This window comes from Pan paniscus, chromosome 13 (genome assembly GCF_029289425.2).
Source record: "Pan paniscus chromosome 13, NHGRI_mPanPan1-v2.0_pri, whole genome shotgun sequence".
Taxonomy (NCBI): Eukaryota; Metazoa; Chordata; class Mammalia; order Primates; family Hominidae; genus Pan; species Pan paniscus.
The window spans coordinates 67,820,828-67,840,275 of NC_073262.2; the positions used below are offsets into that span (position 1 = coordinate 67,820,828).

Here is a 19,448-nt window from a genome sequence, read left to right on the forward strand (position 1 = left end):
CCAGGCTATAGTGCAGTGGTCTGATTATGGCTCACTGCAGCCTCGACCTCCCAGGCTCAAGTAATCCTTCTGCCTCAGCCTCCTGAGTAGCTGGTACCACAGATACACTACACCATGCCTGGCTAATTTTTTTATTTTTTGTAGAAACAGTGTCTCCCTATGCTGCCCAGGCCAGTCTCAAACTCTTGGGCTCAAATGATCTTCCCCTCTCAGCTTCCCAAAGTGCTGGATTACAGGAATGAGCTACTGCACCTGGCCCCAGTCTTTTTTTTTTTTTTAATCAGATATGTGCTTTGCAAATATTGTCTTCCAGTTGCTGGTTTGTCTTTTCATTCTCTTAAGTATATCTTTGTAAAACAGCAGCTTTTAATTTTAATAAAATACAAATCATTTATTTCTTTAATGGAATGTGCCGCTTAAATACAAAATGGTTTTGTATTTAAAACTCATCACCTGGCTCACTCCTGTAATCCCAGCACTTTGGGAGGCCGAGGCGGGCGGATCACGAGGTCAGGAGATTGAGACCATCCTGGCTAACATGGTGAAACCTGGTCTCTATTAAGAATACAAAAAATTAGCCGGGCGTGGTGGTGGGCGCCTGTGGTCCCAGCTACTCGGGAGGCTGAGGCAGGAGAATAGCTTGAACCCGGGAGGCGGAACTTGCAGTGAGCCGAGATCGCGCCACTGCACTCCAGCCTGGGTGACAGGGCTAGACTCCATCTCAAAAAAAAAACAAAAACAAAAACAAAAAACTCATCACCAATGGCCAGGCGCAGTGGCTCATGCCTGTAATCCCCAGCACTTTGGGAGGCCGAGGCAGGTGAATCATTTGAGTTCAGGCTCCCACTGATTCTACATTATGGTGACTTGTACAATTATTTCATTATATATTACAGTATACTAATAATAGAAATAAAGTACACAATAAATGTAACGTACTTGAATCATCCTGAAATCATTTCCCACCACCACCCTTGGTCGGTGGAAAAATTGTCTTCCACAAAACAGTCCCTGGTGCCAAAAAGGCTGGGGACTGTCGACGTAAATTACTTAAGCCATAATAGGAATTCATTAAAGGGAATAGATTATTATGGTTTAATAGGAATAAAGTATGTATTAACCAAATTTATCCAAAATTGTATCTGGGCTTTTATGTTAATCATCATCATAATAAATAATAGTTAATAGGCAATAAATTCTTTTCTTTTTTTTAGAGTGTGCTTTTTTAAAAATTTTATTTAAAAAATTTTTTTGGGGGACAGGGTCTCGCTTTGTCATCCAGGCTGGAGTGTAGTGGTGCCATCTCAGCTCACTGCTACCTCCATCTTTCACGTTTAAGAGATTATTGTGCCTCAGCCTCCAGAGTAGCTGAGATTACAGGTGTGCCCCACCACACCCAGCTAATTTTTGTATTTTGTAGTAGAGACAGGGTTTCGCCATGTTGGCCAGGCTGGTCTAGATCTCCTGGCCTCAAGTAATCCCCCTGCCTCTGCTTCCCAAAGTGCTGGGATTACAGGTGTGAGCCACCGCTCCCAGCCATTTTTCAGAGACAGCCTATCGCCTAGGCTGGAGTGCAGTGGCATGATCATAGCTCACTGTGGCTTGGAATTCCTAGGCTCAAGCAATCCTCCTACTTTAGCCCCCTGAGAAGTTAGGACTACACGTGTGCATCACAATGCCTGGCTAGGTTTTTCTTTTTTTCTTCTTCTTTTCTTTTCTTTTTTTTCTTTCTTTCGTTCTTTTTTTTTTTTTTTTTTTGTAGAGGTAGGGTCTTGCTTTGTTGCTTAGGCTGGTACATACAATAAATTCTTACAATTGTCCATGTGATCGTTCAAATACTTTATGTGTATTAAATCATTAATCATCACAACTATTAAAGGGACAGAATATTACTCTCTCCATTTTAACGATGAGTAAACTAAGGTACAGAGAGCTTAGGACACTTTTCCAAGGTCAAAGAGCTTACAAATGTTGAAGTTAGGATTTGAACCCTGGTATACATGAACTCTACAACCTATGCTCTTACCCCCTACATTCATAATAAGGCTAGGAAAACTGTCAGGAAAAAAAATTCCCCAAAGCTCTATTTATATGACTAGTATACATTTTCATTAACTCTCTTAGATTTTTATGGCTACACCAGTTTCCCTTTTTAAAGGATGACTCAAAATATATTTAAGTTCCATGTCCTAAGAGTCACTTACTATTGCTATCTCTCAGCTCTTAAAAAATTCCCTATTTTGATTTAAAATTAACTTACAATACTCTTAGGAAAATATTTAAGGGTTAGAGAATAACAGCATGACTAAGATATTATGGCATCTTTTATTGTAACATGTGGCCTAAAAGACCTATTCATTATGTCAACTGATACTTGGACATGCCTTTGGCACACATGCACCCTTGGCTTCTTTGTATACAGAAATTCATGCTCTTTCAAGAATACTTAAATATTTCAAAGCACTTCCCCAAGTGTGCTTCCACCCTGAAGACCACATTATAGTCTGGGTCTTTTCCAGTCACGACAAAACTCATCCCATTGATACATATGTACACCAATAAAAAGGGGCCCATCTTGTGTTCCTGTGTTTCCTAGCAGCTCTGATGGATGTACAGCAAAGACAGACTCTGGGCCTTCACACATGGGAGCATCAATTTAAGAACATCTTAACTGTGAAATTTTGGGGAAAGGTCTTCACAAAGGGATGATTTTTAATGCCTGTGAGTTTAGGACCAGTGGCAATCCAGTAAGGCAGACAAGGCACTTCCTAGGGGAGCAGCACCACTCTTTATTGCATACATGGTAAGGCTACACATATAACCATGTAGATGTTTTCCTACCTACTTTTTTTTTTTCGCAAAGAGTTCTATATCTTAAAAAATATATTATGTTTCTTACCCTGCATCTGAGCCATTTCCACAGAGTAAAGGGTCTTTTTGCCCATCCAAAACATAAAAGTGACCTGTTAATAAAAAAAAACCATTTTATTTCATATTAATCCTATTCACATTAGTATTAGTAATAAATCAGAGTTGGACTATTTCAGTTATTTACAAAGGTGGCTGTACACCCACAGTCTCAACTATTTATAGTTGAAAATTCATTCAGCAACACTAAGGTTAACATAATGTAATACTTCTTACTGTCATCTCCAATGTAATCCTTCCAGTTAAATGTGCTCATTGTTACATTAACAAATGTCCCATTTGAATCCATTGTGCCATTAAAGTAGGAAGTGGTGTTGGTTTCAAAAGCAGAATCGCTTGGGGGCCACTGCAAACATTTATTCCTCAGATTGCCCATGAACAGCTGCAGCCCAATGAGAGCAAACACGCTCAGACAGAACACAGTCAGGATCATCACATCAGAAAGCTTCTTTACCGACTGGATCAGGGCCCCCACAATGGTTTTTAAACCTGCAGAGAGAAAACTATAGGTTACCTGAGGAAGAGTGCCAGAAACCATGATTTCTTAATAGTCACACACATTCTCTTTCCCCCATAAATGATTGCTTGACTATTTAGACACCAAAGCTGTATGGATAGCCTGATGATTTGGGAAATAGATGAACAGCAGATTTTATACATGAACAGTGTGCTTGCTGGAAATTCAATATGAAGGTTTAAATATCTAGTCAGGAAGTTTTGTTTGTGTGGTTTTACATGCTGAACAAACATACAAAAAAACTTGGAGTTATTTTTCATTTCAGATTTTGTGTTTCATGCAGCCATTTTCCACCAATCCATTCTTTACTCTAGCCTCCAAGTAGTAGTAATTTAGAGGAGAAAAGAATTTTAAAATAATGTAAGTCTCATGCCATATACATGCTCCTCAACAATAATATTTTCTCCTTTGTAAAAGGAGATCCAGTTTTGAACTACATCTGCAGCGAATGGTAAAATCCAAATCTGTTAGTAAAGCCATGGTAGTGAAAAAGAGAGAGAGAGAGCGCGCAAGAGGCCCAAATTAGCATTTTTTGAAGATGTCTCATGCAATTTTCTGTTAAACTCAAAGGCTGACTTTATAAATATGCATGTAATTTATAAAATTTTAGGAGCTAAACTGGCATTGAAACATCATTTGGCATTATTTAACCGGATGAACTGTAATAATAAGCAACAAGGCTAATGCTGTAAGTCATATAAATTGATTTCAAACTCAATAATTAAAGTCAGCCTCGGTGTTTAACCTAGCTCTCACCTGGAATGACTGAAATTGTTTTCAGTGCTCGGAGAACTCTGAATGTTCTCAATGCTGAGACATTGCCCAGGTCCACAAACTCTGTCACATATCTGTAATAGGGGAGTTCACACACAAACACAATAACACACAAGAAAAGTTGGAGATATAAGGGGCCTACTACCTTACACCAGTTTCTTCTTACCTGGAATTACAGAAATAGTTTTCAGAGCTCTCAAGACTCTGAAAGTTCGAAGGGCTGAAACATTGCCTAGGCTTACAAATTCTGTTACATACCTGCAGAATTAAATCAGAGTTACTGATAGTTTTGGCAAAGTTTATACTAAATAAGGACTTAATGCTGGGTTTGGCACATAGAGCCCTGTGAGTTTAACAAATGGAATTGCTATAGACCTCAGGCTGCCATATGCTAAAGGTTGCTTTTAAGAAACAAAATTGTGTTGCTTTATTTCAATGTAATTTTCACTAATATGAACACATTTGTTTGCAAAACTAATCCAAGTACAGTTGTTGCTATTAAATTTAGTCAATGAATAACTTCATTTTGATGAAGAGAAAGACTATATGACATGAAGATAACCCCATTTATTGATCATTTACTGGATATATTTACATTGCAATATGTATTCTAATATGTATTCTTAAAATACACAATCCATATAGTTAACTTGACTAACAAGAAAGCTCTACATTTAATATATGACACAAAGACCTTGTTTGTACTATGACTATTTTCACTCCTTTGCGCTTATCAAATTTTCAAAATTACTCACGCCATCACAATGACACTGAAATCCAGCCAGTTCCATGGATCACGAAGAAACGTAAAATCTTCTAAGCAAAACCCTCTTGCCAAGATTTTTATAAGTGACTCAAAGGTATAGATTCCAGTGAATGTGTACCTAGGAAAAACATCCAAGCCAAAATTAACAATTTTGCTTGAACTGTTAAAATAAATGTTTTCAATCATAGCAAATCCTATCCTTTTGTGGTTTTTCAATTCATTAAAATATTGTTCCTTACTTCTATTTACCAAATAATCTATTCATTTAGTTAGTTTTACAAGCCTGAGTAAAGAGTTAAACTGAAGAGAGAATATATTCTTTAGGAATCTAATCTTGTTTAACTATTTGGGTTTTAGAATAATAGTTTCATGTATCTTATGGATAATCATCTAGTTTGACCTTCTAGTGCAGCAGTATCTGATAGAAATGTAATGTAAGCCACAAATGTAATTTTCAAATTCCTAGTAGCAAGCGAAAAGATGAGAAGAAGCAAGTCAACTTATTTTTCATACTGCATTTTATTTAAACCAATATATCTAAAATATGAAAATTCAACAATTAATATTAGCCAAATTTCAAGGTTCCATAGCCATATGTGGCTAGTGGCTTCCTCATCGGACAGTACAACTTTAGAGGCAACATAGCTTGGATTCATTTACTTAAATAATAAAATATTTTATTCAAATTTCTTAATGAGTAGACTCATTTTGAGGGCTAGTTTACATGTCTACCATAGAAAATATATTTCTTTTTTTTCAATTTTTAAGAATCATGTAGAGTTATAAACTGCCCCCCATTTCTCTCTCTTCTTTCTCTCTCCCTGCCCTCCTCCCTCCCACCCTGAATGTATGTGTGTGTGTGTGCATGAGCGTGCTGTATAGATATGTGTGTGTATGTGTATATATTATCATATGAAATGTTCCAGTTCACTAGTATTTTATATGTGTGTGTTTGCACAAATGCCAAAATACACGGATACACAAAATTCTTAAATCTAACCTTGCATCAGCTACTATCTCTGTGCAATTGGGCTAAATCATTCAAACCTTGCTTAAATTCAATTTTCAGCCTCCAAAATGGTGGAAGACTTTTCTATTTGCTGTTTAATGTCATGTATTTCTAGCCCTCTTTTCTTTGAGTCTTGACAATATAAGTTATTGCTGTTTTCGTTTTTTTCCCAAAATAGTTGAGAGTACTTGTTTTTCAACATTGTGTTCTTTAAAAGCACAATTTAAGTTTATTTTTCAGAGCACTTCACCCAAGCCACAAAGATTCGATTTACTCATATTAAATTCATTAGATTTTTCAGCCTACCAGTATTTATACATGAAAAATGTTAGGATCATTATTTTGAAATGTTTTCTGCACAAGTTTCTTTCATATGAGGGAACAAAGACATCAAGGATAATTATGCAGATATCTTCAAGTCTAGTTTTCTTAAGTACATTCCCTTCCTTTTCTCCCCCAACAATTCAATTGATCTCATAAGCAATAATTCCTATCTTTACTTATATGAAGTAGCTGACTATTAGGAAGAGATATATTTTACAATATCAAGCTTATGTTTACTGTGTTGTAGTTTGGATCGTTGTGTGACACACATAATCACCGTGATATTTCTGTCTGTAGAGATAGCTGGCCTTTTAAAGGCCTAGAAACACCACACATGTATGTTCTGTTTCTTATATTAGTGGTTAGTGCCCTGTGGTTTATGCTGAGGCAATTCTGTGTTATCTATAGAGTTACTAGGAATAAGATTAAAGTCCCTACTTTTGTTCTTGATTTGGGGAAATTAAGAAAATATGTGGGTACATTTGGAATGTATGGGAAGTGTTCATGGCTGTCCATGGAAGAGAGTCCTAGAGCCTACTGAGACAGAGCTCTACACAGAATAGGTATTCAAAAATGGTTATTAGTAACTAGGTTGGGCAGGTAAGTGGGAGTCAGGGGACCTTTATCTTTCGTGGCTATGCCCACACTAGGCTCATAATCAAGCTGTCAATTCTGTCTATGTCACAGGAACAATTCTGTCTATGTTCCTGTAACTTTGGTGTTTTAAAACCTTGAAATTTGGCTAATCTTAATTGTTGAATTTTCATATTTTAAATATATTGGTTTAAATAAAATGCAGTATAAATAAAATTAAATAAAATGCAGTCTATAGAAGTGCCTTGCCTTATATAACATTCCCCTCACTATATAATATGGTTTTGTGTATGCCACATCTTTGTACAGGGACTGTTTCAAATATCGGTGACTTCAGTTTTCATCTCAGAACTAAGTTATCTTCTGTTTCACTGAACCCAGGGTTTGGGGTAGTAACCACTACTACTTTGCTTTTTTCCTGCTGGCTTGCTTTCAAGCTACTGAAGACAATTGATCAGAAAACCTGAGCAAAGTTTTCCAGCTGAATGATGCAAATCAAAAACTTTCTAAAGCTAAGACTGCCTTCATAATGGGTATAATCATCTCTAAGTTATTACTGCTTCTTTAGAAAGAGAGGCCTGTATATTCAATTGCCTTTTTTTTTTTTTGAAACAGAGTCTCGCTCTGTCGTCCAGGCTGGAATGCAGTGGTGGGATCTTGGCTCACTGCAACCTCCACCTCCTGGGTTCAAGCGATTCTCCTGTCTCAGCCTCCTGAGTAGCTGGGACTACAGGTGCTTGCCACCACACCTGGCTCATTGTTTGTATTTTTAGTAGACATGGGGTTTCACCATGTTGGCCAGGCTGGTCACAAACTCCAACTGCCTTCTTTAACTATCTTTTAATAACGTTATACAAATAAATGAAATGGATACATGTTTAAATGCTTCAATAATTTCTGCTGGGAAAACCACATACAGAGTAGTCTTACATAGGAGTGTCCATTTTGTTAACTCCAAAATCATGTATAGTAAATGAGAGTTCTAAGTTAAATGGCTTTCCTCAATATGGGAGCTGGATTCTCTATTACAATAATTTCTAGGCAGCATTTTCAAGCTACTATTTTTTTTAAAATAACATGTTAAATAACTGACAAATAATGGCTTAGAGTGGTACAGTAAATCCTCAGAGAAATCTATAAAAACGGAACTAAAAGTGGCAGTATTTGTTACACTATCTTATCTCCGATTGTACATTACTTTTAAAAATATAACAATAAAAAGAGCATACTGCATTTTTTACTTAACCAGTCAGATACCTGATTATTGTATTATACTATATATAAGTAGCCTATATAACCACTTTGTTTCACTAAAAACTATGTTTCTTTGATGCAAATAACCTCATATGTGACTGAAAAATAAGAAAATGAAATAATGTTGTTACAATAAAGAAATTGTGTTAGTTCATGCACAGTTTTCCCCAGCATATTGATGTTTTGAAACAATGAAGGGCATTTTTTCTCACACTTAAATGGAAAATCCCTTGCAATAATAATAATAAAAAGATCTTGATACTAATACACAACATCCACACAAGTGTTTTCTTTTAGTGCAACAAGGGCCTGGTTTAACATCCTGAACAACTAATGTGCTTAGACCTTTCTCCATGTATTAAAATACAGAATGAAGCATTTTATTTTGATGAAATCATACAAATATCCCCAGTCTCCATTTCAAGGGAGAAAGGATGAGGCCTGGGATATGAGGCCACAAAGAACTCAATGGCTATGATTTTAGGTACAAACATTAGAAAAGAATCAACTGGGCAAGTGTCTTTTTATTGGGATTATTATGGTTTCTATGTTGTATTCTAGTTACAAAGTTCCATAAGTTTTACTCTCCCCCAATCATGTTTCCCCTAAGCCCTGTTATTTTATGAACACAGTTTTATGGAAGACATTTTATTTCTTTTACAGAACACATCTAAGCTGTTTCAGCACACATGTTGTGTATAAAAAACTTACATATCTAAATATAACTTAGACATCTTAGATGTATAATTAAGACATCTACTCAATTTAGAGCTAAAAACCTAAATCTATTCTATTCGAATATAACAATAATCACTATATACTAGAATAAAATAATTTAATTCATCAAATTACTGAACTGATCACTGTATTTTATCTCAAATGATTAACCATGATTGAGACCTAATTTTAGGCTAGATGATTGGTTTAGTTTACCAGAAAGCGTATACTAATTTATAACCTCTCTTTAACAGATATTGTCATGATTTTGTTGGAAAAATACTTACCTCGTAGAAGAATAGCTCCCCCAAAGAACTTCCCTTATCTTCTTTCATATTATGAAAATAACTTTTTCTTAGACAGAAGTGGAAACCATAAGTCAGACTATACCCACAAGGAGATTGCTAGAGAATTTGAGTGTGCATTTCTCATTCCCAGAAGTTATTCCTACTTACTCTACATTCTTTGTCCAGTCAGGAGGGTTGCTCAAGGTCATAAATACACAGTTGGTCAAAATAGTGCACATGATAAGCATGCTGAATAAAGTAGATTATAGTTAAGGAATAAATGTTAGTAGGTTACCATGGCCATTTATAAATGATCCAAAACACACAAAAAAGTTTATCAATGCAAAAACTGTGAAATTAATATTATTTGTTTTAAAACAATGATAAAATAATAAGAAACTTCAAAGCCTGTGATATGGCCTTGGTGCACTCTTTTTTTCATTTTATACCATATACTCACAAAACTGAATTTAATAGAAAAATGATCTCTATTTGAAGCAAATGCAAGTTATTTTGCATTCCAATCAGTTGTGTGAAATTGCCCTGGAAGAAGAACTCACCATCCCTTAGTAAGTTTATAGTATGCCATAAGTGTAAAATGTGTACTTCAGATATATTCATCCTCACTGACTTATAAAACGTTAACGAATGCAATGTAAAAAGTGTGAGAATGTAGAGCCCAGTATAATCAAAGATTACATTGATTGAGAATTCTATCATAAATAGTAGGTTTGTAGTGATGTAACTTACTCCTTTACAATTTATAGCATAAAAGAGGGAGATCCAATTTTGTGCTGATAAGGTAATGTTATTTTCTAGCTTTTTATTTACACTTTAGATTGTGGCGGACCCCAACAGACCGCTATACTCTTGTATCTAGTCCATATTATACCTAAACAGATAGCACTATTCTGATGCTCTTCTGAGAATTAGCTGTAGTACGTTCTCTTGGGATCTAAGTCCAGACTTCCCTGTAAGAAAGTTTATGATTATTTTGAGATAAATATTTTATTTTAGAATATAAATACTTTCCAACATCAAGCCATAGAATGAGAGAATTCATACCTCAAAAGGTTATCAGTTTCATTTGCCCTGTCTCTAGGTGAATCAGTCTTTAAGTTTATATAGAAGCCTGCTTTGAATCTGCCTATACAAAATTCCCATTCTTGAACACTGCCTCAGAAAATCACCATTCTATTTTATCATTACTTGAGAATTTTCTTGAAATCCAAACGTCTTCTGCCCTTTTACATATGCTTTTTGACTAACATTGTAAATAATTTCAAGTTCGACTTTTTGATATATATTCTCAACCAGGTACATGAGCACATAGTAGGAGTCTGATAAATATTTACTGAAAAAAAGAAGGGAATAAGACGGAAGGGAAAAGGGAAGAATGAAGGAAGGGAAGAAGACAGGAAGGACAGAAAGAAGGAAGGAAGGACACAAAGAAGGATAAATCCAGGCGCTGAAGATACAGAAACAATTAAGGCATAAAAGTTTGAACACTTGGTAATGCAAATAGTAATACTAACCATAATCTAATCTTTAGCAATGGTTATATATGATCTCATTGAAGCTGATAAAGGTGTAAGGAGATTTGCTCTTTTTCCTACTATGTATTTCCTTTGCACATTCACTATCATGGTTGGTTACATATTTTCTTCTGTAATGCTGTAGTCATTCTATAATACTCTCGTTATAAATAGTGGAAAACAAATGCAAATAAATGAATTAAACTAACAATGTTACCATTAATCTCAAAGAAATTTTACAAATACTTGAAAATATAACTGACATTTTCTTTAAAATCAACTGTTAGAAATAGCATTTAGGCAATTCACATTAAAAGGATATGAATGTACCAAAATCTTGATAGCAATTTTCCTAACAGGGTTTAGTGGAGTTAAAATATACAAGGCAGAGGTGGCACTGAATCGGAAAATTGCCTTTCCTTTATTCATTACTATAAAAGTCTGAAAAAGAAAATACGAGTAAAATTACTAAATTAGACATGGGCTTATTTAAAGAGCTTACAAACATGAAGAACTTTTTAAAAAATAGAATTTGTTCAAACTTGTTTGTTTAAACCAGTTGATATATCATAACTACAAACATGTTAGATGTTTAAATTAACATATAGTTACAAATAAAGATACTATTTACTATTACCTAATCTATCTCTAAGGTTCCAACTTGCTGATACAAACTGACAATTCTACACAAATTTTTTTATGGAATTGTAATGTAGCGTTACAGATTCCAACTCTATTTAAAGCTTACCATCTGTCCTCAGCTTTGGTAACTTTTCAGATTACTCTGTACACATTGCTACTAAAATAATCTTTTATAAGTATTTTAATCACATCAAATCTTTTAACTTCAAAGCTTATGATGGCTTCTGATTGTCCCTGTAGATTTAAAATGTTCAAACAGGTTGAATAATCTGGTTTTGCTGACTATAGATGTGTGAGAAGAGTTCAACTTCTCAGCTAATACTGAAGAGAGATGGATTTATTGAAATTTAGTCTGAAATACACCATTTCAAAGGGCATTCCACAATTAAAATTCTATGATCTGAAAGCTACAATCATCCACTTAGCATTAGCTATGCTACAAGTGATTATTTACCATGTTCCTATAGAATCATCTTTTATTTTTTTCCCACTAGAGTCATCTTTGCTATGGCCAATTCAATTCAGTTGTCAGCCTCACTCACAACTAGTCAAACTCTCCCTATGACTCTGAATATAAATGTCATAGACTCCTAGAAGAAGGTGGCAACTGAAAGGTCATTTAATGCAAACTCCCTTCATTTCAGGGAAATGTCTCCACAACACATTACAATATGGTTCCACCTACAGTGACCCCCTATTATGTCAGAGGTTCTTAATCCTGCCTGAATATTAGGCTGTCCTGTAAAGATTTTAAAATTGCCAATTGAATGAAAATTTCTGAGGGATGGGCACAGATTTGGGTATTTTTAAAAATTTCCTGAGGCAATTCCAATATGCAATCAAGGTTGAAAATCCCTTCTCTCTGGGAATTTTCTCAGCTATCAATCACCTCCTTAATCATGTCCTTCCAAATAAATCACACTACCTCCTGATCACTCCCTAATTGTTTCTCTTTACCAGTAAGTCTTAGTATATTAATTTGTACTCTTTTACATGTTGCTTGTAATTATAGTCAAGTAGCAGTTTACACATAGTGTTCATTCCAGTGAGAACTAGGTTAGAAATTGTTATAAACCATTGAGCATAAAGAGCTTGTAATCTACTTTTTCTCCATTTTTTTCACAGTATTTAATAGCCTGGTTTGCAAATAAACACTTGTTTTAATTAAATGTGGGTTTACCTTAAAGATACTATTTACCTTTAAGACATCTATTCTGTATATCCATTTACTTAATAATATGTTTCTCTCCTTTAACTAGGGGCTATATGCCATACATTTATGTTCGCTGACAACGTGCTTTGTTTGAATAGGCAGACAAAAATATTTATATTGTCAGTATAAAGGGCAGGGAAAAAAATTTCTCTGTTCATTGCTCTTTTGTATTTAAGACCATGGTGCCAACCATTACTTAACTAACCATTTTCCAGAAACCAAACAGTTTCTCTGTTCATTATCCCTTTGTGTTTAAGACCATCGAGCCAACCATTATTTAACTAACCATTTTTCAGAAACTACACAGTTTCTCTGTTCATTGCCTTTTTGTATTTAAGACCATAGAGCCAACCATTACTTAACTAACAATTTTCCAGAAACTGCACACTATAAATGTGAATAGTTTTATGAAGCGGGCAAGCAAACTCTTCTTTACTAGCAGTAGGACTGTGTGTAAAAGACAGTGGACCTTGGAAAGACTGTTGTTGAAGCACAGAAGCATTAAAGGGTTGCCTTGGAGTCACAAGATTAGATTATTTAATATTACAGTTGAACAGTCAAGATCCATTTAGGCATTCAGCAACACAACAGCATAACTTGAAAAAGCTCACCGTAATTTAAGGTTCAGGTACTCATGCTCTTTTGAAACAATTTCCCTGAAAAAGCAATTTCTGCTTGCGACATTAGGAGAGAGTTTCATTTTGAACTATCTCCAAAAACAGAGTGAACAGCAATAAATTATCCCTTTGAACATGGAACCTTTTGCTCCTCCTGCAAGATTAGCCTTCGCAGTACTAGCGGAATTACAGCTGACATGCTAAGAGCATCTTCGTTGAATTTATAGGTTCTAAAACAGAGCAGGCCTTAAGACTACAATCCCAGTTTATGTCTCAGGAACAATACCTGACACAAAGAGAACCCTGAGTTCTGAGAAATGCAGAATAAAATACTAATGTCCTGCATAGTGAAATAATTGCAAGAATTTGAAATTATGGGGCTCTGATGTTATGAAGAGATATACCTAAACTGAAAATTACTTGAGAAAATGACAGATGAATAGGGGAGAAACAGATCGTCATTGCTACAGCTGGAAGTATGTTAAACCAGCTATTTTGTACTCTGGAATGTTACTTGCTTCTTTTTCCTGGAATGTTACTTAGATGCACATCTTATAAGTTTACTTAAAGTTTTACTACTTTGTGGCAAGAATAAGATTTACATCTCAATGATTAGGACCACATCAATCAGAGAACTCAAAAAATGATGCAGCCAATTTTTTAACTTTCCCTTTTATTTTATTATGTTAATAAGCATAGTATATAATTTCACTTAGTGGTTAAGAGCTCTGGCTCTGGAGTCGAATGCCTGGACTCAGATCCTGGATTCACCACTTAAGGAGTGTGGCCTTGAGCAAGTTACCTCATCTCTCTGTGCTTCACTTCCCCATTTACAAACTGAGCTAACAATAGGACCTGCCTCACTGGTTCACTATATAGTAAATGAGTTCAAGAACTTAGCAGTGCTTGACACAGTATGAGCACAAGAAAAGTTAGTTATGATTATCACTGTCACTATTATTAGTAGCACCCTGGTCAAATTAAATGCCATTAAAATACATTGTGATATTACTCATTTAATTAAATTAGGATTCAAAATGTATCACTAATTGATGATGGTAAAGAGTTACATAATGCTTTAAAGCTTTTAAATGCCCTTTACTTGTATTTTTCCATATAATTAACACTGCTTCATAACATATTTTTAAATTCTAAAACTTCCTCCATTAGCTTCTTACTTTACTCCTTCTATGCTAAGAATGACAAATTACCTCCTTGTTTAATAGTACCTTAATCTTCATCTTTATGGATACTTCATAAATGAAAGCAGTGCAGCCAACCGTAAAGACTGTCTAGATGTCTTGCAAGACGGTTCACAGCCACTATGAATAAATCAGGGTCTAAGTCTGGCTCTCAGCCATGGAGGCAATAAAAATTGACTTTGTCAACAACAGAGGACAATTCTGTTTTTTAGTGGCAGACTCACATTTACCAAACTTGAAAACCTGGTATATAAAATAAGAATGCCAACCTATTTATTTATTTAGACAGGACCTCGATCTGTCACCTAGGCTAGAGTGCAGTAGCACAATCATAGCTCACTGCAGCCTCAAACTCCTGACCTCAAGCAATCCTCCTGCCTTGGCCTCTCGAAGCCCTAGGATTACAGGTGTGGGCCATCATGCCTGGCCTCCAGTGTATTTATTTACAATGAGATACATTACTTTCATATGGACTGAGATAATTGTAGTGATGTAACGAGCACGTTCTTTTCTTCAAGCAAGTTTAGGGGAAAACAAATTGTAGTCAGAAGGTTTCTTGCTGAATATGGAGCCCAAGCCAGCTGACCTAATCAAATGATGTGGAATGTTTAAGAGCATGTGTTAGGTAGTTCAGTGTAGCCCCTCCACAATGAGGTGGCCTGGCCATTGCGAAGAAAATGCTTTCAGTGCTACTACTAAAGTTCTGTCTCCCTTGGAAAATACTAACGTTTGCCTCTGTTGTTCTCCTTTTGTTTCCCCCTTAATCTTACCAGCCTGATTGATTCTCTTTTTTAAGGACACTTCCTTTCTTTAAGTAGCAAATACTTTTAATCATAGCAGAGTAAATCATGCCTCCTTTCTTAAAGATATCTTTACAAACATATCCTTCAGAGCAACAGTTTTCACCGGATAATATTTTTTCCAATTTCTTGGGGGGTGACTTATTGTAATCATCATAACTACATTTCAAATTTTTCTTTATCAATTCTATAGTAAATTGTTGAAATAAGTTATTTTTAGAAGTACATGAATGTGTTAAATGTCACCTTTTATGAAACTAGCTATAAAAGGGGAAAAAGGAGACTGTTTAGCTATTTACATGTAGTCTTATGACTTTAAATAAAACATTAAAGCTTGCTATTCAAAGTTTGGCCATGTAACAGCCTGATGATTTGTAAGAAATTCAGGATCTCTGGCCCTAGCCCAGACCTATGGATTCAGAATCTGCAAATTAAAACATCTTGAGGTAATCTGTATGGATGTGCAAGTTTGAGAAGTACTTATTTAGAACAACAGGACTAATTCCATGTCTGAATGGTTGTCATTGCCTTTAGCCATCACTGATTTTATAAATTATAAACTTTTAAAAGGATGTGCTTTGACTAATAAAGGTGTTCAATATCTTCCATAATCTATAAGTCATCAACTCATGGTGATACTAATTTATCTTTAGTTTCTACATTGAGCTATTTTTACGCTTGTAAGTGTAAAATATAAATCGTGGTTATAAAATGCCTTAATATCCAATTAGAAAGCATAAAGTGTACCACCTATTTTTTATATTTTCTAAAAAATATCACCCAGCTAGTTTAACTATAGAAACCAGCTAATTCTGATACAATTATGCATTTATTTTAGCATTAGGAAAGCACAGTCATAACCACTAATTTAAATCATGTATGGATGGAGAAAATTTGAAAGTTCTTTCTTTTTGGTCTTCCAATTTTGACATTTTTTTCTTCAGGGTGATGTTTTAATGGTATACATGATCCAGAATCTAGCATGCCACAAACTATATAAGGTTAAGAGAAGATCCTAATCATATTCTAGGTTACTGGGGGGGAAGGAATCTCTGGGTGAACATGCTTCTTCATGTATTGTCTGGCTACAGGAGGATGCTAAGCAGAAGATTATTTATTGTCCTCTAGAATACAAATCATTGTGAAGGTACATCAAGTCAGTCATGAACTAAAAAATAATTAAGTACAACATATGCTCATAATTCTTTTCTGCATAGGTATTATTCTGTAGTCTACCCTGTGCTTGAATATGTCAGCCATAACAGATATTTCACTTTGTTGATATTAATTTTAATTTTGACTATCTGAATTATCACTGTGAAATTGTAGAAATCATTCATCTATTCATATTTCCTCACTGTAACCAACTCTTGACTTCATTTCTTATAAATGTTTGTTTTATTATATTGTGATAAAAATAAGTGACAGTGAAGACTATTATAAAATCTTTAACAGAAGAAAAATTGTGATGCTGTATATAAGGCCCAGAAAAGTATATTACAGTTAAGAGTTTCATTAAAGATTTATTAGAAGTCTAAAATCAATACTCACTTTCTTATTGATATAGTAGGGATCCAGGTCCTCCAGGGGCTCTGACACCATCTCTGGAGGAATGTCTCCATAAATAAATGGAAGGTTCTTTCCAGCTTCCAAGTCACTATTTGGCTTTGGTTTGTTCTCATCATCATTATCTTGTTCCTTTTTGGGCTTCTTGGCTTTCTCTTCTGCAGCACGTTTTTCGATAGCAGCAAGAGATTCTCTAGTAAAAAGGCGGAAGCTTTCAGGTCCCGGGGGTACCAACAGTGCCTGTGCCATCTTTTCATCCTGCACATTTAATTACGTGTAGCTTCTTGCATACGAATTACCTGCAATAAAAGAAAAATTGCACAAGAGTTAGGAAAGCAAGCGATTGGGCATAACAACATCAACCAAAATGTCATTTTTTAGTAATTTTTTAAAGCTATAAACATTAAGTCATGCTTTTAGTACTGCACTACACATTTGAACTTGAAAACATCATCATTCAACCTCATTCTCAATAAGCCAAGTTCATAAATCTATCAAAAGCCTGTACTTAATGTTAACTAGTTTGATTTAGCCATTCTACAATGTACAGTATATATAATATATAAACATTATGTTTTACCTCAAGAATATATATAATTTTGTCCATTTTTTAAAAGCATTTAAAAAAATTCTGTTTTGACACTTTAAGCCAAAATATAGTATACTTTCAGCAAAAGAGTAATGCCAGTAAAGTTTGTCAATAAAATTGCTTAATTATTCTGCATCCTGCCCCCCGCCTTTTCATAACTTTGTAACTCCCCAAATAAAGAAGTACTGGTAACAATACAATTATTGTAATACATCCCTGACTCATACAAATGAGGATAGAAAATGAAGTTTTGCCAAACCCAACCACTGTTCTCGTTGTCAGCATCATTGACAACTGCTGCTCCAGAAAAGATCTGATCACCAACCAGCAGGGACATGGAAACCACTGCTGCCAGAAAAATCTACCTATCTTTAGTATTTCCTTTCTTTTATTAAGCCAGACTCTGTTTCCTTCTGAGGCAATGGAGAATATGTTTACTCCTTATTTCAATCTGCTGCCCTTCAATTATTCCAAGACAATTTTGACGTTTTCCCTGAATCTTCCATTTAGTATAGTGGTTAAAAGCATGGACTCAGGTGCTACTCTCTGTCTGTTCTAAACCCTGGCTCTGACGCTTATGAGCTGTGTGATCGTGGACAAAGTAACCCCTTATTGCTTGAATTCATCTATAAAATGAGGGTAGTAGGGAAACCGACCTCCTGGGTTATCATAAGGAATAAATGAGTTAATTATGTTGTGTCTAGAATAGTTTTTGGAATTAGTAAGCACTATATTATTGTAAACTATCATAATTAAATTATCTTCAGTTTCCCTAGCTATTTTCCCTCTTTTATGGTTTCAAGCATCCTCACAATTCAAACCACTCTTTAAACAAGTTCTTGCTGTGCTGGAACCACAATTGTGACTACGGAATTAAAGGAATGAACTGAGAAGTGCAGTGTATAGAGGCACACTCACACATGCCGATCACCTGGATGAGAAAGAAGGGAAGGCAGACTGATGGAGTGGCCCTGCTCAATTTCTCAGGGAAGGGAACAAATATCTATTTGCAGGATACATAATAGAACTATCAAAACCACAAGAAATCAGCTATGTAAATTTTGAAATATGATTTATTTTGCATTATGCCAAAAATCACATTTAAAAAATCAAGATAGATAGAATATAGAAACAATGACAAACCAAATAAAATAAGTACATCAGTCATCTTATAAAAGAACCTACCACTATGGCACCAAAGTCATGATCAAAGTCATCTGTGACATTTTCCCCATTCCTACCATTCCCCTTTGCCCCCACATGTATTCTAGGCTCCATAGTAGTTTATCCCTAAATGGCCCTCTAATTCTTGGCAGCTCACTACATATATTTGAGCTTACAATCAGAAGCTCTGGATCTGTTAATAACTTAAGAAAAACAATATAGTTTATTATGTGTGTGGGGTTTTTTTTGTTTATATCTTAATTACTAGTTCCCTGATCTATTCCAATGACAAAAAAGTGTTTCTATAACATTACTTATTATATTATACTATTATTTTTTTTTTTTTTGAGACAGGGTCTCACTCTGTCACCCAGGCTGGAGTGCAGTGGCACAATCACGGCTCACTGCAGCCTTGAACTCCCGGGCTCAGGTGATCCTCCCACCTCAGCCTCCTGAGTAGCTAGGACTACAAGTGCCCTCCACCATGCCTGGATCATTTTTGTATCTTTTGTAGAGATGAGGTTTCAGTCGCCATTTTGCCCAGGCTGATCTCAAACGCTTGGGCTCAAGCCATCCGCCCGCCTCGGCCTCCCGAAGTGCTAGGATTACAGCGGTGAGCCAATGCACTGGGCCCAAAAAGTGTTTTTAACGTAAGATATGTCTTTTCTTTGAGTTAGTATTTATGATATAACATTGTCATTATATCTTTTGCTACTATGAAGGCATATTCTATATAAGTTATAAAATAAAATAGCAGGCCTGTCAAAAGTTAATGTTAGTTTTCTCTACTAATTTTGAACAGAACCTCTGTTTTATAGTTGGGCAGCACATTTTTTTTTCTCCATCAGGTTGTATAGTACATGAATCGAAAGGTTTGAGAAAAATTCTGTTTTACTCAAAAGTCAGTTGATCATTTATTTTGTGTTTTCTAAATTTACGGGAGGCAGCAC

The 19,448-nt window shown here is 35.2% G+C and overlaps 1 protein-coding gene across 7 annotated transcripts in view; it reads right to left on the reverse strand.

Annotated features, from left to right (window-relative positions):
- The window catches only part of SCN3A (sodium voltage-gated channel alpha subunit 3), a 116,888-nt gene that overhangs the window by 71,982 nt on the left and 25,458 nt on the right, over positions 1 to 19,448 (reverse strand). For 5 of the 7 annotated variants that reach the window (XM_034954407.3, XM_034954411.3, XM_034954409.3 and 2 more), the window contains 7 exons: positions 16,731 to 17,044; positions 11,028 to 11,146; positions 9,339 to 9,428; positions 4,975 to 5,103; positions 4,202 to 4,293; positions 3,145 to 3,417; positions 2,900 to 2,963 (listed from right to left, as the gene is read on the reverse strand). In XM_034954407.3, the coding sequence (XP_034810298.1) occupies positions 2,900 to 2,963; positions 3,145 to 3,417; positions 4,202 to 4,293; positions 4,975 to 5,103; positions 9,339 to 9,428; positions 11,028 to 11,146; positions 16,731 to 16,994 (1,031 nt within the window). In that variant the 5' untranslated portion in view covers positions 16,995 to 17,044. Of the gene's footprint in view, positions 1 to 2,899; positions 2,964 to 3,144; positions 3,418 to 4,201; positions 4,294 to 4,385; positions 4,478 to 4,974; positions 5,104 to 9,338; positions 9,429 to 11,027; positions 11,147 to 16,730; positions 17,045 to 19,448 lie in introns of all 7 variants that reach the window. The other 2 variants (XM_008974399.4, XM_034954412.3) reach the window with 1 other exon arrangement.